This window comes from Pleuronectes platessa, chromosome 18 (assembly GCF_947347685.1).
Source record: "Pleuronectes platessa chromosome 18, fPlePla1.1, whole genome shotgun sequence".
NCBI classification, from domain to species: Eukaryota; Metazoa; Chordata; class Actinopteri; order Pleuronectiformes; family Pleuronectidae; genus Pleuronectes; species Pleuronectes platessa.
In genome coordinates this window covers 21,568,410-21,590,480 of record NC_070643.1, presented here as the reverse complement: position 1 = coordinate 21,590,480, position 22,071 = coordinate 21,568,410, and the positions used below count along the sequence as shown (strand labels likewise).

The window sequence follows — 22,071 nt, the reverse complement described above, 5'->3', positions numbered from 1 at the left end:
TGTCTGAAAACAGCTGTAGAGAAATGAATCAAACGCTCCTGCAGCACGAGAACCAACAAGTGACGTGAACCAGTGACGAGTGTCTGAATGTCTGAAAAGCTTCTACACAAACCAGAAGCATCATCTGTTTGTCTTTGGGATCCTTTCACTCCACCCGACAAAGAATAACAAAGATCATTATTCCCTCGATACCTCCGTGGTTTGTTTTGTCTTGGTCTCTATTCAAACACTTGACACCTGAACCATTAGTTCACGTCTGTAAATGTATCCGCCGGCTTATGCAACTTCAAAAGTCCCATCACGCCGCTCAACAAAGAGGAGAACTGTGCGTTGGTGTGAGGTCAGGCACAAGGAATGTGAGCTATGCTGTGGGTTTTTTCCTTTTTTCCCAGCCTGCTCCGGGCCTCCTGTCGGGGGGGGGGGGGGGGGGAGCCGGCGTGACTCAGACGGATCTCACTGCGGTGACATCAGCGGGCAGACGCCTCAGGCTGCACTTTGCCGAGGAAGCGTCCACTTTGTGTCTGACACTTCAGACTCAACGCTCTGTTTGATTTAAAGACTCAGTCATCGACACTGAAACTCTGATGTTTCACCTCCTTCTGATCATTTGCACCGTTTTGTTGATCACCTCCTCGTCAGTGGGAACAGGATTACACAAAAACTACACAACTGATATTCATGTGCTTAGTGGAGTGGTGAGACATGACCTAACATAGAATCAATTAGATGATGGTGAATTATTTCCAACAAATGTGCCATTTGTTTTTCTATCTTTAAACTCATCAGAGACGTGCTGTCACTTTTAATTTTGACCCTGAGAAAAAACGAGTAGTTTGACAAAAAAATTAAAGTTTAATAATTGTTTCCTCCACAGCTTTAAACTGCATCTCTCTGTCTTCAGCAGACGATTCTAGCCGTGATAAACACTTCAGCAGCTGAGGACTTGAACATTTCCAAGTAACTTCAACTGTTTTTCTGGAAATTACTGAAACAAGACATCAGCAGAACTCCTCTGTCACTGTAATAAAAACATGGCGTGCAGTGCAGAGTCCAGTCATGAGCCTGGCAGAGTAACGGCTGCGGCAGCACAACAGCTCAGCACAAAGCTGCTTAAGAAGCAGCAGAGGATGGTTCATCTCTCATGTGTTTATCAGGTCGTTTCGTCAGCACGCTCACTCACACACACACACAACACACACAACTACACATCCAGGCACACACAGCGTCTCACACACTTCCACAGTTTTCGTTCCAGTTGGCCTCTGTGTTTTTTGCTGAGTCAGATTCTGAGCAGAGACGCTGCAGTTTCCTGTGTTTTACTCTCTGACAGCGAACGCCTCTTTGCCTCAGCGGGAACTTTTACTTTTACTCACGAGAACTCACAGTGAACTTCTGAACATGTGTCAGTGAACTTCCTCCAAAACCAGCAGATCAAGAGAACCTCACCAGTCTGGGATCTCGATGAATGTGAGCGCAGAGTTTTAAACATTTGTGTTTCAGGATCAAAGTGTTTTAAAATGAGGAACTTTATATATTATTAAACTTTATGATCATTATCCCCGACTGATGAGATCAAATTAAAGCTGCACCTATTAATAGATTCATATTTCCAACATCTCACTGTCGGCTTGACGGAGAGTTTTACTGACTTTTAGCTCAGTGTTGTGGTTTCATCTTGTCCTGCCCACGAATGGACGATAAAGAAAGTGAATTATTAAAGGTTTAATTTTTTTTATAGCTCTGAAGTTATTTTTCTTAAGAAGCAGTGAGAGACACACCCTGTTTTGCAGCTAAATATTAATGTTCAGAGGTTTATGTTTTGATGAGTTTAATTAACTGAAACGTCTCATTCTGGGATCGTATGTTTTAGAAAATTAGTTTAAATAATATTAGAAACCACCAGAAAAGGATTATCTCATCTACTATCTTATAAACACAAACTTTCCAATATTTTTGCAGAAGGAAGTAGGAAGCAGCTTAATTTGTTGGAATCCACCTGTAACAGCTCAAGCTTGTCTTGTGTTTCAGGAAGTGTAATCTAAACCACTGAGATGACCGACTGCATCTAAAATTAGCTTCTTCTAAACTCTGGGGAAATATGAAAACTTTTTTTTATCAATAATCAGTGACAGTGTATGAGTCATAATGATGCTGTTGGTTGTCCATGATCCCCAGAGTGTTGACCTGGTTTACTTTGTGAAGGTTCATGAATAGAAACTGACAGAACAGGTTGTTTGAGAACAGGATGAGTTCAAACGCCACCAACTTGAACATCAAAATGTTTATTGATAAATTAATAATTCAAGTACTGAGCAGCAGCCTCTGTCCACACGGAGTTTGCGCGCTCACAATTACCTATTATTTGTCGATTCATGGATATAGAATTGTCGCCACCTACTGGCCAGACACGCCAGTCTGAGCAATTTTGGTTATTTTTGTGTATTTTCTAAAACAAAGCTCGTATTTTTACACAAACCAAGATTACAACATCTGTCGAAGTGTAGAAAAGATGTTAATCATGACCAACTTCTCATCAAGTACTTGTATATATGTGCATGAACCATCCTGTGTCTGTGATGATTTATAATGTTTGTTGTCTGTTGTTATCTGGTGTGGTCTGTGTTGCTCGTCTGTGTGTAGCTGGTGACGCTGTTTCTTTTATGTCATGTAGTTGTGAGACTTGACGGGACCCCTCAGATACGAGATGGTACCCCTCAGATACATGATGGTACGTCTCAGATACATGATGGTACGTCTCAGATACATGATGGTACGTCTCAAGAGGTTTATCCTTGAAATAAATTGATCTTGTTGTTCACTGCGGCAAACTGGCATCACCGCTGACTCACCCGCTCTCGCTCGCTCTCGCTCTCACTCGCTCTCACTCGCTCTCTTCTGATCAATCAATGATTTGCTCTGAACTGTGACTCTGCAAATTACAGCAGTGAAACAGATAGAGGCCCCGGCTGAGTGCGAGGATGACATCACCGTCTGCTCACCTGACTCACCCACAGGATCTCACCTCACTCTCCCTCTCCCTCTCTGTCTCACTCTCTGTCTCCCTCTCTGTCCCTGTCTCACTCTCCCTCTCTGTCTCACTCTCTGTTTCACTCTCCCTCTCTCTCTCTCTCTCTCTCTGTCTCTGTCTTACTCTCCCTCTCTGTCTCCCTCTCTGTCCCTGTCTCACTCTCCCTCTCTGTCTCACTCTCTGTTTCACTCTCCCTCTCTCTCTCTCTCTCTCTCTCTCTGTCCCTGTCTCACTCTCCCTCTCTGTCTCACTCTCTGTCTCACTCTCCCTCTATCTCTCTCTCTCTGTCTCTGTCTTACTCTCCCTCTCTGTCTCACTCTCTGTCTCACTCTCCCTCTCTGTCTCACTCTCTGTTTCACTCTCCCTCTCTCTCTCTCTCTCTCTGTCTCTGTCTTACTCTCCCTCTCTGTCTCCCTCTCTGTCCCTGTCTCACTCTCCCTCTCTGTCTCACTCTCTGTTTCACTCTCCCTCTCTCTCTCTCTCTCTCTGTCCCTGTCTCACTCTCCCTCTCTGTCTCACTCTCTGTCTCACTCTCCCTCTATCTCTCTCTCTCTGTCTCTGTCTTACTCTCCCTCTCTGTCTCACTCTCTGTCTCACTCTCCCTCTCTGTCTCCCTCTCTGTCCCTGTCTCCCTCTCACTCTCTGTCTCCCTCTCCCTCTCTGTCTCACTCTCTGTGTCAGTCTCCCTCTCCTGACCTCTGCTCTCTCTCTCAGTTTTTGTCAATCAATCCACAAGTTTTGCTTAATGTCAACAAATCAAGAAGTTATTGAAATGGACAACACAATGTGAGGATGATGGAAATGACCGATCAGATCATCATCATCATCATCATCATCATCATCATCATCATCATCATCATCATCATCAACATCATCAATATCATCATCATCATCATCATCATCATCATCATCATCATCATCATCAATGTTATTTGCCTTAGTCCTGAAGTGTCCTAATATCTGTTTATTCATGGAAAGCACTTTATAATTTTGTTTTTAAAATTGATGCATAAACACATTTATTTATCCTTGTTACCATTAATATATATTTTATTATTATTATTATGCACCTGATCTTTTGAAATAAGTATTATGCAGTGTCTCATGTAAAGTGTTAGGAAGACTTCAACTGGAAGAACAGACACACACACAGGAAGAACAGACACACAAAGACACATACACACACACACACGCACACACACGCAGCCAATCACAACCCAGTCACCAATCAGTGGCTTGTTTGCGAAATTCAAAAGAAACTCAAACATTTGTCACTTTAAACTGCAGCCACAAGCGAACACACACACACACACACACACAGTCTCTCACACACACACACACACACACACACACACAAACACAAACACACACACAAATACACAAACACACACACACAAACACACAAACATACACAGACAAAGCATTTCCAAACTCTCAGACTGAAAGTAAAATGACCAGGTGCCATAAACCCCCTCCACACACACACACAAACACACAGCACAAACACACAACCACGCACACATTATTAAAGTGCCATAAACAAACTTACATTTCATCTTTCTTCTTCTCCCGCTGCAGTGAACCGACCTACTCTGACTCCAGTGTGTGTACAGTGTGTGTCTGTGTGTGTTTGTGTGGACAAAATGTAAAAGTTCCCTTTTATAGCTCAGAGTATGACACATCACCTGAGTCATCTGCCATCATCCCCCACGCTGGACAACCCCCCAACACACACACACACACACACACACACACACACGTTGGAGAAGCTTTGAATGTTATTACAAGTTATTACAAATCATCATAAAATACTAAATTGAGCAATCACCAGCTCATCTTCCTCCTCCCCTTACTCTGAGGCCTTATCTCATCACCTCTGTCTCCATTTTCTTTAACCACATTAGGTTTAACTCTTTTTCTGACTATGAACTAAATGAAATGAAAAAGAGGAAAGATCCCCACAATGTTAAAGTTTAGTTTCTATAGGCCTTTTTAAAACAAATAGAAAATGGTAAATGTAAAAGTTATCTGAAACATTCAAATGAGGCGACGCTATTTATGTAAAGAAAAGCTTTTTCCGAACTCTGGGAAAGTTTTACATGTATCAAACCTTCTCCGATCAATAATCAGTAATGAGCAATAATTAATAGAGTGTGAATAAGGTTTCCTATCAAGGATCAGAAAATGCATCCATCACATTTTACCTCACAAAAGTTTTTGGGGGGCTGGAAATGAAATGAAATGAAAACATGAAGGGAAAGTCACAGAGAGGAGAAAATAATATTTGGATCATAAAACCCTCTTATGTACTTTCAAAAGGCAGAACATTGTGAAAACTGGTGGAGAACATGTAAAGATCATGTGAAACTGTGTCAATGCAGTGACGACCCCCCCCCCCCCCCCCCCCCCGGCAGCTCAGTCCATTCATAGTAAACGTCTGAAAGATGAAAACGTGGCGTAAACAAAAAGCCTTCACCACATCACATGCTCCTGACCCCCCCGCTGATGTGTCTCACTGAGCCGCTCCGAAGTGACATAACAATATTCTTTTGTCAAGTTTGTTTCGAAACTTAATAACTTCCTGTCTCCTTTCCAAAGAGATGTAATCCTGGGAAACTGACCCCAAGCTGAAGAAATGTCTGCAGAGATTCCTCTTCACGTCACTTCCCCATGAAATCGTCACGGTAGAAAACCAGTAATGAAGGATTCGCTCGCTGAGTGAATCACCTGGATCTGCAGCTCCACTCGGACTCAGTTGTTCTGAACACAAGTATCTAAACTTCTACTTGAGTAGGAATGTGTGTACTTTTACCATCGCTGGAAACCAGGCAGCCACTAGGACACCTGCACTGGGAGAGACTGTGGTTTCTGTTTAATACTTGCTGCCTCCTGTTCAAGTCAGTGTTAATATTTAACCGAGACCACAGTCATTCCCTAACGTCCACATCGATTTCCTTAAACACTCTGAAATATGAATCATGCTTCAGGAGGAGCTGGCGCAGGAGAACGGATGTAATCAGTTGTTAGTTATTTTGCAGGTGCACAATGTGCTGTGACAGAAATATTTAGCCTACTATGTTAAGTTATAGTAAAACCTTGCAACTAAACCTGTGTGCGTTTGCAAATCGGAAATTAGTGGCAGCAGGGTTCAGCTTCTGTTCAGTATGTCACCACTTACTCATTCTGTTTCTGTCACAGAGGGAAAGTGTCAGCCCAAAAACAAATGGTGAGTAAAGTGGAGCCTCATTATCTTACTCACTTCATCCATTCAACAGACGTTTGGCTCGAAGCTGCATCGGCATTAAAGCTGATTCTGACGTTTCCAAGAAGTTCAGGTTTCCTGCTTCTGAAGAAAAACAGTTTAACCTCCACCCACCAGGATTCAGATGATGTGACATATGACAGCTGCACCACTTTTCTACACCCCCCCCCCCCCCTCCCCATCCCCTCCAAACGTTTTATTAATGTATATGTCGGACTCATCATCTTTACTGACCACATGTGTGCGTCTGACATCAGATGCTGAAGTTGCAGCCGGTGAAAGTGATGAATGGAAACAGGAAAACGTCACAATGGTCTCAGTCTGACTCGATCGCCCTCCTTTTGTCATCAGAAATAACACCATATGGGGTAATGGAGAGGCTGTGTGTGTGTGTGCGTGTGTGTGTGTGTGCATCAGTGTGTGTGTGTGCATGTGTGTGTGTGTGTGTGTGTGTGTGAGAGGAGGGGTTGAGGGCGGCTGATTCTCAATAGTCGTTTTCACAGTCCCACCCACTTGTTTCATCATTTCCACAACCACCCACGTTCCGGATACCCCCCCCCCCCCCCCCCCCTCTCTCTCTCTCTCTCTCTCTCTCCTGACCTCTGCACTCCCTCCCTCTCGCTCTCTTTCTCCCTCTCTCCCTCTCCCTCCCCCCCCCCTCTCTCTCTCTCTCTCTCTCCTGACCTCTGCACTCCCTCCCTCTCGCTCTCTTTCTCCCTCTCTCCCTCTCCCTCCCTCCCCCCCTCTCTCTCTCCTGACCTCCGTTGAACAGAGGAATGTGAGGAATGCAGCAGTGAAGGGCAGAGTGGGAGCGCCGGCCTGTAAATGACTGAAGGATGCAAGTTTTTCTTACAGATTTCTTTGGCTCGCTGAGTCGGGACCACACACAGATCTAATGAGGGGGCGTGATTCATCAGGACGTCTCATTCCATCACTGGAGACAACAGAGCAGGCTCCTAAAGACAGAAACAAGCCAGCACCTGCACCTTGATCTGCTGTCAGAGGACGTGTTTTAATCTTTAACTCAGAGAACCTACATCACCACCAAGCATGTGACGTGTCAGGTGCAATACAGTAAACTGCTTGAACTGCTAAACACTGATTCATCCATGTGTTTTCACACCTGCTTCTCTGGGTTCAGAGCTTCAGACTCTTCAGGTCAGTCTGAACCTGAACATCAGGTGTGAACGGTTCCTCAGAGCAGAAGAGGAGTTCTGGGTCTGGACCAAACTGAAACAGCATTAAACAAGAGAAGAAGAAGAAGAAGAAGAAGAAGAAGAAGAAGAAGAAGAAGAAGAAGAAGAAGAAGAAGAAGAAGAAGAAGAAGAAGAAGAAGAAGAAGAAGCTGCAGTCTTAACCTCCGACGATATGTTTAAACCACGAGGACGTTCATTTAGTAAAAACCATCAAGATATCAATGTGGCAACAACTTTAACGAAGTATTAATTTTCTCCATTTAAATAGATAAACCTGGAAACACTTTATTCAACAGTTCTCAAACACAGCAGCCGAGTTGACAACAAAGTACAAGTCAACCACGTAGATGATGACGACACATGAAGCTTGTTCAGACTTTCATCTGCGAGAATGTTCCAAAGTGCAAATGATCCAACAGCGAAACATCCAGGAAACTGTTTTTATGGTTTATTTATCTAAATTTAACAAAAAAGCATATTTTCCTAAATATAATCATGCTTTTGAAATCCAACCACAGATGGTCTCCAGTGTGACCCTTGTGCTTTGTCATCCACTTCCTGCCGGCTAATAAATAATGTTGCATTTGTTTATTCATTAAAAAATTCCTGCTTCTGAAAGTTATTACATTACCACCACTAGAGTTTAGTGAAGGTCATGTGAAGGTCACGAGAAGCATGTTGAGCATCTGGTGCAGCCGCGGGGCCAAGAACGTAAAATCTCTCCAGACTAATGAGCCCGGTTGAAAACTTCTGAGACAGAGAAGATCATATACATGAGCTTTAGTTTGGAAGGAACGCCGACTGCATGGCATTCCTCTCGATGTGATGATGTAAACCCCCCCCCCCCTCCCCCCCCCCCCACGCGACCATTAGCATGAGATCAAAGATGGTGTCGGGGTCTCAGAAAAGACATTCCACAGGAAACACTCACACGTCAGTTACTTTGATTTCACGCCCCACCTCTCGTCTATAGGGAGCTGAGCTGTGGTCTGCCGGCCGCGCCACATTCCTGCCTAATGTCATCGGTTAAACTGGCGGCGGTTTCGTCTGATGGTTGAAAACAAACCAGGCCAACACCGGAGGTTTGATCCCTAAAAATAGTTCAGTGTCCAAAACAACCGTGAGCCCCAGTCCATCAGTGGGGCCACCATGTAACTAAGTACTTTTACTTTACTACATCTCAGGAAGAAGTACACACAGAAAGCAGCTGTTAGAGAAAGTCTGAGCATGGTGAGAAACTTTGTTTTGCCCCGTTATTATTAATAACAATTAGGCATTATTAACGTTTAACTCTGATGGGGCTTTAATGTTTTTAATTCATGGTCACAACTTATTTGAATCACCAGGCGCCTGCGTATTAATCATCTCATGACTCCTCTTCATATCAGTTGAACATGATCTAGGTCAGGAACTGTCTCTGTGGTCTATATTACCGTCTTCTGATTGGTCGACACCATTACATTACAGTGGCTTGATAAAAATGTTCCATGAACCTTCAGCTCCGGTAAATTCCCCAACTCGGTGTCACAGATAACACGACCTGCACGTCTCAGCTTTCGTGTTTTTATTTCTCAACGGATGGAAAAAGACAGTTAACGTCATCGCTCAGTTTGTAAACCTGATCTGCAGAAACACTGTTCTGGAGGTGAATCATACCTGTAAGGTCAGAGGTCAGCGTGTGGCTACACCAGCACAGCTTCCTTATTGTTTTCTATACGAATTCTGCTTTATAAAATATCTCAAGGTCAAGTTCACACGAGCAGTCGGTCAAACATACCAGAGAAGATGGTAAATGAATGAGACATTATTCACAGCTTCAGAGCTTTATAACATAATTCTACAGCAGAAACAAACAAAACCGATTTAAATCTGAAGCCACTTAACAAATACGTACATTCATAAATTTAAAAACACGTTAATAGAAGCAGTAACTCGTCCTCTCAGCGCCCGTCGGGCTGCGGTGGATCTTAGGCTGTGACCTTCATGGAGACGCTGTTCTCATACTCGGGAACTTCAGGAGGAGACTTTGGTTTCAGCTGACGGGAAACAAAAAGACACCGAGTGGAATAAAACACAGGACGTAAGAATTCAGATATTCAGATGAGACAAAACATAATGAAGACATGGGGAACTTTGAGTTGGTCCAAACATCTCTTTCCTTCACTTATCTCTTGAATAAAGTACTTAAGATTTCTTAGTTACTTTGTATTTACTTTTATCTGCTGCAGAATCGGGGGCAAAATATTCAAAAGTTATGTTTTCTAATGATAGGACACTTTTTAGATAATTGCAGTGACACAACTCATTATTCTTGGAAGATCCCATTTAGCACACGATGTCGAATGAGGAAATCCAAATGTTACACTGGTAAAAAATGTGAAGAGTGAAAAGTTTCCAGTTACCTGGAGTTGGTCGTAGTCAGAGTTGACACGGTTGGACTTCAGATCAGTGTAGGTGTGTTCCCCCTTCAGCTCAATCTTCTACAAAATATATATAAAAAACATTTTGATATATCATTATATATATATTAATTTATATTTTTTACGTCTTCCTTGATTTCTCAGAATATTGTGGTTTTATAGGAGACTGTTGGGCCTCGGTGGACGAGCACCACCTCATCTTTCCATTTCCACCGGCTGCCAGTTCCTGCTCATGTTTCCTGCTTGTGATCTGCAGGAAACTGTTTATCCCTAAAAACATGCAGTTTGTTTATAATAGCCTTTTTATGACACTTCACTCTGACACTTGTTTGTTTTGAAAAAGAGCCAGACGCAGATGATTCTCTCTTTAAAAGGAAAATTGAGCTATTACATGTTTAAAGGTTAGTCACTTTGACTTCCTGCCTCGGAGTCGGCGTGACGAGAGTCTGACTCGAGCGTGACGTCAAAACACTTTATCTGGTCTAGTCTGCTGTGTGTCAGTGTCGGGCAGAAAACAGGGTTCACTTCGCCTGTCTCACACTTTCTCTGTCTGAGGGGAAGGAAAGAAAAACTCTTACCTTCAGCCGCCTGGAGAGACTTAGAGAAGAAAAACAAACGGAGCAAACATTAACCAAAGTTCCAGGAAGCACAGAGGAGATAAACTGGTTAGCAGGAGTACGAGGGGATTTCAAGAACAGAGCGTTTCTAAGAATGAATCAACAATATCCTGATCTAATATTTATCTTCGAGTGAAAAGTGACACCTCGTAAACAGAAGTAAAAGAGAGGAGGATGTGAAAGGAGGCGGTGGGGGCGGGAAAACCCCAAAAGATACCCAACCCCACTCAGGAAACTTATCTTTACCTGTGGTACTTGTACAAATCGACAAGGACCGTCAGGATGTAGAGGACGGACACCACTCCACACACGATGTAGGGCATCACCAAACCATCACTGTGGCCTGCGGCTGACACCAGACGAGAAGAAGGTGAAGGAGTTTTCAATGTTCCTCAAATGTGTCTGAACTTGTTTACATAAGTCAGCACTAGTCTTCACAATACACGTGCTCCACCAATCAAGTGTCAGCTGTCAATCATGATCCCGTTTTAAAACCCTAACTTAGCACAACCAAACTTTTCACTTGAACATACATCAGCGTGATAAGAACTAAAATGACAGATTCCATCTTTGAGAAAAATAAGTATTTAATGTCTACTGTAATTCTTTGGTCTGGTCCATGTCCCATCTGCTCACGTGGAGGAGGCAGGTTTTTAGTTTTTAACCACATCCATCCACAGAAGATCATATGTTCCCAGGGATCATCTGGGAAACAAATTACTCTCTGTGTCTTCTTATGATTAATAACTTTGTCTCTGTGTTTGCAGCCTCACTCATTTCTCCGAGGACTGATCGAGACACTTGGATCTCGGGAGCTGCCATGTCGTCCCCTCTCAGACACGTCAGTGATGCACGTAGAGAAGTTTACCTTGAGTGGCGCCGACCTCCAGAAACACAGATGTGCTCCTCTGGGATCCTCTGGGAGATTGAGCCTGACACAGATACGCCCCGCTGTCCGACAGGCTGACCTGCAGATCCAGAGTCTGTCCTGGTGCAATCGCTCTGATCTGTGATGACCACACATGTGAGGAGGTGAGTAAGTGATTCGGTTAAAGCAAAAAAAATAAGGTTTTACGTTATTTTTATCCTGTTTCAAGGTTTTATAGTAGTTTCTTCTTTCTCTTCTCTCTGCTAAAGCCCTATGAGAGAAATTGTGATTTATGGATATGGGCTATGCAAATGAAATGTGATTGATTGATTGATAAAAGTGTGTGAATGCTTGTGACCCCGTTTGAGTTTAAAAACGGACAGAAACACAGACGTATGATCAATGACGAAAACATGTGGACACTCAAAGTCCCCGAAACATCAGTTTCCCAATGACCTTCTGCACAGGAACTTGCCCCAGGGTGAAAAGCTCCTGCAGCTCATTGTGTTGCATGGTTTCAGAGCCGGGCCACAGCCACAGGAAGGTGAAGGGAACTCGATGAAAGACAAGTGCATCGTCATCCTCGTTCTAATCTGTCACAGACTACAAGTAATGCAACGTGGCCCGGACTGAACACTGTGTAACACTGCTAGAAGGAAAAGCCAGGGCTGTACTTTGCAGCTACAACAGCTTCTCCTCTTTCATTCGTCTTCATTCATAACAACATGAGGACTCTTCACCTTCCCTCGTTCGTCCCTGAACCAGGTGAAACGTGTCACTGGAGGGTTGGCGTCACTCGAACATGTCAACATCACGGTTTCCCCTTCGAAGACCGGTCCAGACGGGCTGATCGCTGCCCTGGTGAACCGAGGAGCATCTGTGGGGAGAGGGAGAGCGACACCTGCATTTCACTTTTCATGTGCCTCAGAAAGTCGTCTCTGTTGTCTGTGTTGTTTTTTCCTCTTTATTCCAGAGCATTGTTTTTTAGATTTTTTAGATTTTGTTAAACTTTCACTCAAAACCCTGCGCTGGCGATCAAAGAGTCCTGCCTGTGCTCAGACTTTGCATTACTTCCTCCTCCAGGGTCACATGGAACCACTGCCTGCAACACAATGGCAGCTTGTGTTTGCTTCATTCATTTCCTCCGTCAGCACCAAGTCAAGACAAGTTCAGTTTGTCAAACTCAGGATAAAGAAAAACCAAACGTCTTTGCAAAGAGGAAAAACCCCCTCAGGTTGGGTCAGGCTGAAACATGTCGACTGTGCAATACATTAAAGGGAAGTAAATAAAAGTGAGTGCTCGTGTGAGGAAGGAAGAAGAAGAGGAAGAACCTGTCAAATGTGTCAGTAATTAAATTAATAAATCATCTGAATCAGAATTAAAAGAACGATATTTCCCCCTCGAAACAGTGAGGTCCACGTTTAAAGAAACTGAGGATTTTTGATACTTTTACTTATCAAAGCGTGTATTAATGAGTAAAGCATCCTAAAGATGTGGGCCAGCAGAGGGCGCTGTTTGCAGACCATCACTGAGTCTCTCACACAGGATGCTGAGGCTTCGACTGGTCGCGGCCGACGAGCTGCTGCCCCCGTTCGCCAGCGGGTAGGAGGCAGAACAGAGGATGCTCTGGTTGTGATGGTCGGCCGAGGCCATGAAGGTCAGCGTGGACGTCATGATCACCGACCCGTCTGTGCTCTGCTTTGAGAGAAGTAAATAAAACCCAGTGAAACAAAAACCCAGTGTACCACAAAAGAACTGAGTCAAAACTAGTTTCATGATTTTATAAGTAAGGGACAAGAGTATTTAAGATGAATTTGTCGCTGTAAAATGAATTCTGACTCTGCATGTACAGAATACATGTACAGTAAAATGTACTTTTGTATTTTAAAAGATTGTTAATTTCTGTCTCAACTTCCTGTGATTGGTCAGAAAGTCCAAACTTTCCAAAGACGTGTTTTCACTCTGCAGACAAACCAAACCAGGGTTCAGTTTGATCCAGACCCAGAACCCCTCTCCTGGTCTGAGGAATGACTGAATAATGGTTCTTCACCTGCTGCATGTGTGACACCTCCTGGCTGGAGGCGTCCCGGGGGGACCAGGTGAGGGAGGGGGGCAGGAGGGAGCAGGACACCGGGGCCTCACACTGCAGCCGGGCCTGGCCTCCCTCTGACGCCTGACCCACGACGCTGAGCTGAGGAGGAGACGGCTCTGGAGTCAAACAGCAAAGAGCCAGTTGAAGAAAGAGGGACAGGGAGTTAAACAGTCACCATCATCCAGAGACGTATTCTGCTCATCGTCTGGTAGATCATTTAAAAGATCAACTAGAAAATCCCTCAGTAGACGACATCCTCATCAGTCCCATTATTAAACATATCCAGGCCTCGTCTACTCTGCAGATATCTTTATTCTCCCCTGTGATATGAAAAACAATCTCCATCCACATGACTTTCGTTTCATAAAATGTCTGTGTCCAGACATAAGCGACTATAAATACTCAATACCCAGAAGAAGCTTTGATCCGAGTCATTTTATGTGACGCCTGGCACCAAGGGCTCAAAGATTTGAGAAATATGAGACAGATCAATAATGTGGGGTGAAATATTTTCCCATTCGATCCCTGCAGATTTCCTCCAGTCGTACCTGTTTGAATGCTGATGTTGACTCCATTTAGGAAAGTGTATTTGACCTCCGGACATTCGAGTCTGAAGAAGTACAAGTCGTTGTGGATGTTTGAGAACCTCATCACCGTGGTGCAGTTCTTCTTCGTTAAGTCGCCGATTATTTCTCCCTATGAGAGTTTTGAGAAAATAAAGTTTAAAATGTGATCCGTCGACCCATCCCTCCATTTATCATTCATCTATCCACCAAGCATCCCTCCATTTATCTATTCATCTATCCACCAAGCATCCATCCATTTATCATTCATCTATCCACCTAGCATCCATCCATTTATCTATTCATCTATCCACCAAGCATCCCTCCATTTATCATTCATCTATCCACCTAGCATCCATCCATTTATCATTCATCTATCCACCAAGCATCCCTCCATTTATCTATTCATCTATCCACCTAGCATCCATCCATTTATCTATTCATCTATCCACCAAGCATCCCTCCATTTATCTATTCATCTATCCACCTAGCATCCCTCCATTTATCTATTCATCTATCCACCAAGCATCCCTCCATTTATCATTCATCTATCCACCTAGCATCCATCCATATATCTATTCATCTATCCACCAAGCATCCCTCCATTTTTCTATTCATCTATCCACCTAGCATCCATCCATTTATCTATTCATCTATCCACCAAGCATCCCTCCATTTATCTATTCATCTATCCACCTAGCATCCCTCCATTTATCTATTCATCTATCCACCAAGCATCCCTCCATTTATCATTCATCTATCCACCTAGCATCCATCCATATATCTATTCATCTATCCACCAAGCATCCCTCCATTTTTCTATTCATCTATCCACCAAGCATCCCTCCATTTATCTATTCATCTATCCACCAAGCATCCCTCCATTTATCTATTCATCTATCCACCTAGCATCCCTCCATTTATCATTCATCTATCCACCTAGCATCTATCCATTTATCATTCATCTATCCACCTAGCATCCATCCATTTATCTATTCATCTATCCACCAAGCATCCATCCATTTCCCCATCCAACCAACAATCGATCCTTTGATTGATCCACACATCAACCATCCATCCATCTATACACGTAATGACTGATCCTGAGATCTATCCATCCACCTCTCCTTCCATTATTCAAGCCATCCATTTAGGCATGTTGTGATTTTTAATTCAACTTAAGTGACGCTCAATAATAAAGACAGACTTCTCACCTGTACGGTCTTTTGATCAAAATGTGTCCCCCTCCTCCAGAGGGCGCTGTTGGAGCAGTTCAGGATGTTCGCCTCCTGCTTGTCAGGGACCTCGAAGTGACATGGGACCGTGACACAGGAGTTAGTGATGCTCACGATTCTCAGAGGCGCCGTCAGAACCCAGGTTTTACTGAAGACGCCTGCAGAACACAGGACTTTAGATTCATCTGCCAACAGCTCAAACTCTCCACCACTGACTCGCTCCTCCGACTTCATTTACAACAAACACCTTGATGGAAAGTATCTTTGAACATTCACCCAAAAATTCGTAAATTTTTGCAGAATTTAAACATGTTTGTATATAAGCTATAATATGCGAGTAAAGAAAGGATAAGAAAATAGAAAAGATTTGATATGAAACAGTACTAAATCAATTATTTTATAGTAAGATATTAATATTTTTACTCCGTCCACCACTGTTTTAACTTCACTTCCACATCTACAAATACCTGAATTGAGTAAAATCCAGAAACTACCGACCTTGCATCACAGCGAGGAGCAAACCGACCTCCGTCACACAAACACCCATCTCAGCTGGATGACAAGAAGCATTTCCACAACAACAGAAAAACAACAACTAATGACAACTTTAAAAAATAATCACAATTTGCATTTAATGAAATAAAGATTGTACGAAGACACCAACAAATATCCTCCTACATTTACTGACACGTTTAAAACCCGGGGAAGCATAATAAAAACAAGACACTTTGTGTGAATGCTGCCATCTAATGCAACCCGGAATCGAACCTGTGACACAAACAGACACACACATTATCTCTACCTGTCGAGTGATGATGAGCAGCTCTGTGTGTGCGTTTGCTGCGGAAGAGGAGAGAATATTTAAAAAGAGGAAGAGGTCACAGAACTTCTGTTTGTGTTGAAGTGATGAAATCTGTGGAAGCAGCGTCGGTGGTGAAATGTTGACAAAAACATTCTGCAACAGATGTTGTCACGTTTCAAAGTGTCGCAAAAACACATTTTCATTTCAACTAAATTTCCTATTCACGCACATGTGATTGTGTAGAGATGCAGGGACACAGTGTGTGGGGGGAGATATTCTCAGAACCGGAAAAAAAACAGGGTTTGTAGCAGTAAGAATATTATTTAATGTGTAAATTAGTTTTGTAGCTGTGAAAATACTTTTTATGTTTCTTTTAAAGAAAAGTAGCTGCAGAAACACATTGTACATATTTAAATACGTTTTAGAAATATTTGGTGTATGTGTAATTCACATTTGTGCATAGATATCTTCAGGTGAAAAAGTATCTTCTGGATCTTCTGCCGTGCTTCTGTCTCCACTGACCTGTCGTCCATCGTCCACGTGTCCCAGTCATCAGGACGTCCTCCATGTTGTCTGTCTGGTAACCAGACTGAAAACACCTGGGCAGGATTCTGTGTTTATTGAACATTTTCTGCTCACACTCTCTATTTCTATGTGGTTCCTGCACAAATGCATAAAATGTCATCATTCAAACATTTTGAAAACAGTGTGGAAGCATTTGAAAAACCTGACGAGTGAGGAAAGAGTTCCTGGGTCGTTGTTGTGTGAAATGAATGAAGCAGGATTCACTGTTTGGTTCTGATTCACTCACTTTGTGAAAAGAACACATGATGAGGGAGAGACTTCAAAATCTGAGGAGTCCAAAGAAAACCCAAAAAACAAATTCACTTTATGACACTAGTGGGCAGCATAAGCAAGAGGATCTGTCTCTCTCTCTCTCTCTCTCTCTCTCTCTCTCTCTCTCTCTCTCTCTCTCTCTCTCTCTCTCTCTCTCTCTCTCTCTCTCTCTCTCTCTCTCTCTCTCTCTCTCTCTACCACATACACACACAAAGACACACACCTGTCCCACACACCAGGAGACACACTGACGACTGGGAATCAGTATATTTCAGAGCACATGCACCTGTGAGGACCATCAGTGAGGTCATGATGTTGAACCACACACTGACCCTCGAGCTTCATCTTCACGTGCTTCACACCAGCTCTTCACCAGCTCTTCACCAGCTCACTGTCAAACCCACCTCCGTCCTCCTCAGAGACGTTTCCTTGAAACACTCTTTTTAAATGAAATCTCCATCACAGCACTTCCTGTTGGATGACTTCCTCCTCAGTGGTCAGGATATATTTCAGTCGTGACCCTTTTCAACATCCGTGCCCTGAGGGCCAGAGAAAGAAGGAAGTGGTTATTAAAACTTGATTGTGGGAAAAGGAGAGAAAGAAAGTGATTCAACTTAAATCGAATGGAGCCGAGAATCAGCAGCAACAGCTTGATGATACAAAATCGAGTAAAAGTCCCAAAAAGGAAGTTTGTAGAAGTTTGGTCCCCCAGGAATTATCACAATTACTTATGAGGTCTTTGACCCAGTTCAGAGGAAACACATGTCACTCATGAGCTCATGTTTGTGTGTGCGTGTGTGTGTGTGTGTGTGTGTTTGTGTGAGAGAGAGACAACGACAGGGAGATAAAGTGAGAAAATGCGGAAGGCAAAGTCCGACACACTGAAATAAAAGGAGGGAGAGAAAGAGGAAGGGTCTATGTGTGTGTGTGTATGTGTGTCTGTGTGTGCGTGTGTGTATGTACATCTGTGTGTGTGTGTGTGTGTGTGTGCAGCCCATGAAGATGCGTCTTCACTTCTGCCTCTGACCACTGAGACACTGACCTCGGAGCTGTGAGATCCGTCAAACATGTACAAGTAAGTAAGCAGGACATTTACTGTTGAGCTTTTTAGTGACGACATTAAAACAGATATTAATTATTATGAATTAATGCATACACTCATATTTTTAAATATTTGGCAGTTTGAACACAATTCTCAAACCTTGTCTTTAAGTAAAGACGTTTGACACGAGCTGTTGAATCACGTTTGTTTTGTGGGTTGTGTTGTGATGTCAACACAAACCTGCACATCTCAGCTCAAAGAGAGATTTTCACCCAGAGCAGGTTTATCTTTTCTATCACAGGAAACAGAAAGAATCACTGAAGTGGATTTTTGTTTTGTTTTTTTATTGGTTCTGAGGATTGTCACAGATCAGGGGCAGTTCAAGGGACTCTAGGGTCCACGGGCAAAAGGGACCAGGGGGCACCCTACATCAATAAAACAGAATCCCATGATACTAAACCACATCGATCCATCTTCAGATTCTTCTGTTAGTATAAATACACAAAGAAAGTTCTCGTCTTCAACGCCTCTAAAATTAATGTTTTGTTCTGTGCCTGAAGATATATAGATTTATATTTATATCATGTTTATTTAATATCATTTAAACCACCTCTATTATTACTGTTTGTTTGTGAAAAGCTGTATTGTTGTCTGTCGTCATAATCATTTCCCCTTTGAGGGCAGAGCCTTCCTTCTGTAAACTGCTCTTCCACTGAATTTAGTTCCACTGTTATGAGTGAGTATCGATGGATGAAATATCACCTCAGCCTCTTTACTCAGAATTCCTTCTTCTTCTTCAGGCTATTTTGTATTATTCTATATTGTGTTCACCATTGTTCCTTTCAGAGGTTTAATTTAATGTTCTCAGGTCTCACTAAATGTCTGAGGAGTGGAAGAAATTCAGCTGTTTCCCCTTTTCCTGGTGTGAGTGTGTGTGTGTGTGTGTGTGTGTGTGTGTGTGTGTGTGTGTGTGTGTGTGTGTGTGTGTGAGTGTGTGTGTGTGTGTGTGTGTGTGTGTGTGTGTTGTGGACGAGTCAAATGTACCCAGCTGAGTCATTGTGTATGAGAATGTGTCAAGGTTTGTGTGCATAGGCTTATAATAAACTCTGTGTGTGTGTGTTTGTTTGTGTGTGTGTGTGTGTGTTGTGTTGTGTTAGATGTGGGTCAGCAGAATTATCGCTCTTAGCTTATAAAATGTAGTGGTGTCATGTCACAGTTCTGTTGTGTACTTATTTCGGGTCAGATTTGTGCATCTAATAAAATGGGCATTATTTACCTCTCGTGAATTTAGGAATCAGATGAAATATTCAGGAGTTGTTGAAACTGAAAAACAGAAGAAAGAAGAAGAAACAGGAAAACTACAAATCTATATTTAATACATTAAAATATTATGTGATAATTCTTAGATATGTTTATAGCTCTTAAGTATATCAACGCTCCTTCAGTGGTGGTATTAAATAAATATATATTTTCTTCTAGACATACTCAGTAATGTCTCCATGTTTTTTCAAGGAGGACCAGCGTGTCCCTGATGACTGGAATTAATTTCTGTATTTAAATATGATGTAAGTTTGATTCTGTGTCTGCAGCCTCACAATGTCTCCTAACGCCTCCGTGCCGCTCCACATCCTCAAGTCCTCTGAGGACGACCACAGGACAACGGTGGACATGGACACCATCATGGACACCGTCACCGTCGTCCTCTACACACTGACTGTGGTGCTCGGCATCACCGGGAACTCCGTGGTCATCTGGGTGGCTGGATTCAAGCTCAAGGTGGGTATAACGTGTCGGGGCTATGACCCATGAGTGTATTTTACATGTGTTATACTGTAGATGTACTTACACTCACAAGCCTCTCTGCATTGGGTTCGTCTGATTTAAATACTGTAAAACTTTTGTGTTCATTAACTGAAGTAAGATGCTGCACCTACTTTAATTTGAGGTATTAATACTTTGACCTCCTGCACCTCAGGGTTTCACGACTGAAGAGTTGTCTGCAGGAAAGTGTTGTTACGGTTTCTCACAACTAGAATTGCGTCAAACTGTTCGAGGGAGTTTTCTCACGAGAACCTAAATACCAGTTGTTTCAGTTGAGGTCAGTCAAACGCAGAAGCTTGAACTTCATGGCTCAGGAGAGAAACCTGATGTTTCTGCTCTTTTCTTTTCTTCCTCCTCAGCCGAGCGCCATGAACGTGTGGCTGGTGAACCTGGCGATAGCCGACCTGATCTTCTGCGTCACTCGCTCCTTCTCCCTCATCAAGAAGTTATTCTTTGAAAAATGGCCCTTCGGCGTCTTCCTCTGCAAGTTCAACGGCTTCTTCAAATACGCCAACATGTTCTGCTCCGTGTTCCTGCTGGCGGTGATCAGTGTGGACCGGGCGCTCTGCGTCTGGCTGCCCGTCTTCACCAAGCGCCGGCGCACCCTGTGTGCCGCGAGGCTGGTGGCGGCCTGCGTGTGGGCGGCGTCCCTGGTCCTCAGCACTCCGTACTTCGTCTACCGGCGGGTCTACCTGGGGAAGAACAACCAGACCAAGTGTTCTTTTGAGGTGAAGGAGACGTCACAGGGCGACGAAAGCACCAAAGTGGCTCTTTACTCCATCCGCTTCACCTGTGGCTTCATGCTGCCCTTCCTGGTCATCCTCCTGTGCTACCTCCTCACCGGCCTTGGCATCCGCCGCACACGCCTGTCTGGGAAGAAGCGTCCTCTACGTATATTAGCGTCCTTGGTGATTGCGTTCTTCCTGTGCTGGGCTCCGTACCACTGCCTCCAGCTGGTGAAGATGGTGGACAGTGACAACAAGGTGGTGAAGATATGGCACCCTGTGGCAAAGAGCATGGCCTACTTCAACAGCTGCATCAACCCGCTGCTGTACTTCTGCATGGGGCTGAACGTGAGGGGGCGCTTCAGGCAGAGTCTGTCGGGGGTGTTCAGAAAGGCTCTGGCAGAGGACGTGGACGGACAGACGACCCAGTCCCACGAGCTGGACGACAGTGGAGCATCGAGACAAACCGCTGGCGTGGTGACCAGAAGGAGTCTGGCAGCGGTGGACGTAGTTAAAGTTTGAACGTCTCAGACCGATCGGTCGGACGTGACGTGGTTTAAATCACTGTGAAGAGGAGGGGGGGGGGGGGTGGACAGTGAATGTCTTTCAGAATGAAGCTGAAAGAAATATAAATGAAAAGGGAAACGAACTTTTGGAATCAGTTCATCGTCAGTGACACAACGTCCTGGCAACAGTCCAGGGAATTTCCACTAGAGGTGCTAAACCACATTGAAATCTTTATTTGGATCTGCACCAATTTACACACACTCATTAATATCCGTCTGTTACAGACAGAGAAGAAGAAAATTATGTGTTTGCAGTATGTAGTTCAAGAGATATATTCAAAGAAATTAACAATTTAGTAGCACTTAATGGCACTTACTTATAGCACTTTGTAGTTTTGCTTTATTTTTGAAGAAATTGTACTTTCTTGATTCTTGTTGTTCTGGGTCTGTTCCCTCGGGGTTGATGCACTTATTGTAAGTTGCTTTGGATAAAAGCTTCAGCTAAATGTAATGTAATGTAAAAGTTTAATGTTCATATCTTTTTGTCACTTGCTTATGAATAATGAGAGGGGGATGAAAACACATTCTCTCTGGCGGAGGTGTTTGTGATAAACATTGACAGATTTTCTAAAAACAGGAAATAACCCGAAAAAAAAGGTGTTACTAGTTTGATGTGTTGTGTGTAGATCGTGTTTGTGATAATAAAACTTCTGTATTCCAACTGACCGATTGTTAAAGTTGTGATGGAGCAAAAATAACATTCAGATATTAGCGTTAAAATGTTGCAAGTAGAAAAATCATAAATAAAGATTCAAGTAAACTACAGATACCTGAAATATCAACTTAACGTAACTTTACAGAAGTATTTGTACTTCCTGCTTGGCCGCTTCAGACAGCTGATCCTCACAGACAGCTGATCCTCACAGACACGCCACAGACACATCAGATTTTCCTGCACATGTTTGATGCATGTGATTAACGTGTCGGATGAAAAGTGGAACCAAGTGTAGACGCAGGGAAGGACGGTGAAGGGAAGTGAGACACTTCTGAGGAAACA

At 43.3% G+C, this 22,071-nt stretch overlaps 3 protein-coding genes and 1 long non-coding RNA gene across 7 annotated transcripts in view; 1 reads left to right on the top strand and 3 right to left on the bottom strand.

The window, feature by feature from the left end:
* Window positions 1-5,384, bottom strand: part of LOC128462073 (uncharacterized) — a 7,920-nt gene extending 2,536 nt beyond the window's left edge. The window contains exon 1 of the mRNA XM_053447326.1: window positions 4,578-5,384. Within this exon, the coding sequence (XP_053303301.1) occupies window positions 4,578-4,722 (145 nt within the window). The 5' untranslated portion in view covers window positions 4,723-5,384. The remainder of the gene's footprint in view (window positions 1-4,577) is intronic.
* A 3,651-nt stretch (window positions 5,385-9,035) lies between these two features.
* Window positions 9,036-16,187, bottom strand: si:ch211-171h4.5 (B-cell receptor CD22). Of its 4 annotated transcripts, none has more exons than XM_053447309.1 (12): window positions 16,084-16,187; window positions 15,780-15,833; window positions 15,261-15,439; window positions 14,032-14,179; window positions 13,442-13,599; window positions 12,915-13,089; window positions 12,132-12,268; window positions 11,392-11,530; window positions 10,770-10,872; window positions 10,485-10,503; window positions 9,889-9,966; window positions 9,036-9,522 (listed from the first exon to the last, which is right to left on the bottom strand). In XM_053447309.1, the coding sequence occupies exons 2-12, from the start codon at window positions 15,826-15,828 to the stop codon at window positions 9,454-9,456; spliced, it is 1,254 nt and encodes a 417-aa protein (XP_053303284.1). In that variant the 5' UTR covers window positions 15,829-15,833; window positions 16,084-16,187; the 3' UTR covers window positions 9,036-9,453. The 4 variants fall into 4 exon arrangements, with proteins under 4 accessions (XP_053303284.1, XP_053303288.1, XP_053303287.1 ...); XM_053447313.1 differs by having other exon boundaries at window positions 12,933-13,089; XM_053447312.1 differs by having other exon boundaries at window positions 12,915-13,086.
* A 451-nt stretch (window positions 16,188-16,638) lies between these two features.
* On the bottom strand, window positions 16,639-17,570 carry LOC128462074 (uncharacterized). The gene is made up of 3 exons (XR_008342325.1): window positions 17,207-17,570; window positions 16,895-16,934; window positions 16,639-16,682 (listed from the first exon to the last, which is right to left on the bottom strand). It is a non-coding gene; the product is annotated as an uncharacterized LOC128462074 (long non-coding RNA).
* Window positions 17,571-17,801: 231 nt separating this feature from the next.
* Window positions 17,802-21,739, top strand: LOC128462064 (formyl peptide receptor 2). Its single transcript, XM_053447316.1, has 3 exons — window positions 17,802-17,995; window positions 19,552-19,738; window positions 20,143-21,739. Exons 1-3 carry the CDS (start codon window positions 17,988-17,990, stop codon window positions 21,028-21,030), a joined length of 1,083 nt encoding a protein of 360 aa, XP_053303291.1. The 5' UTR covers window positions 17,802-17,987; the 3' UTR covers window positions 21,031-21,739.
* Window positions 21,740-22,071: the final 332 nt, after the last annotated feature.

What these genes read in the sequence shown, in the direction of transcription:
- si:ch211-171h4.5 (XM_053447309.1), bottom strand. Translation starts at nt 15,828, where the DNA reads ATGGGTGTTTGTGTGACGGAGGTCGGTTTGCTCCTCGCTGTGATGCAA. An exon ending in TTGATCAAAAGACCGTACAG is followed by an intron (nt 14,180 to 15,260) that starts GTGAGAAGTCTG and finishes AAACTCTCATAG; the next exon opens with GGAGAAATAATCGGCGACTT. An exon ending in GGAGGTCGGCGCCACTCAAG is followed by an intron (nt 10,873 to 11,391) that starts GTAAACTTCTCT and finishes GTCTGGTGTCAG; the next exon opens with CCGCAGGCCACAGTGATGGT.
- LOC128462064 (XM_053447316.1), top strand. An exon ending in TGGCTGGATTCAAGCTCAAG is followed by an intron (nt 19,739 to 20,142) that starts GTGGGTATAACG and finishes CTTCCTCCTCAG; the next exon opens with CCGAGCGCCATGAACGTGTG.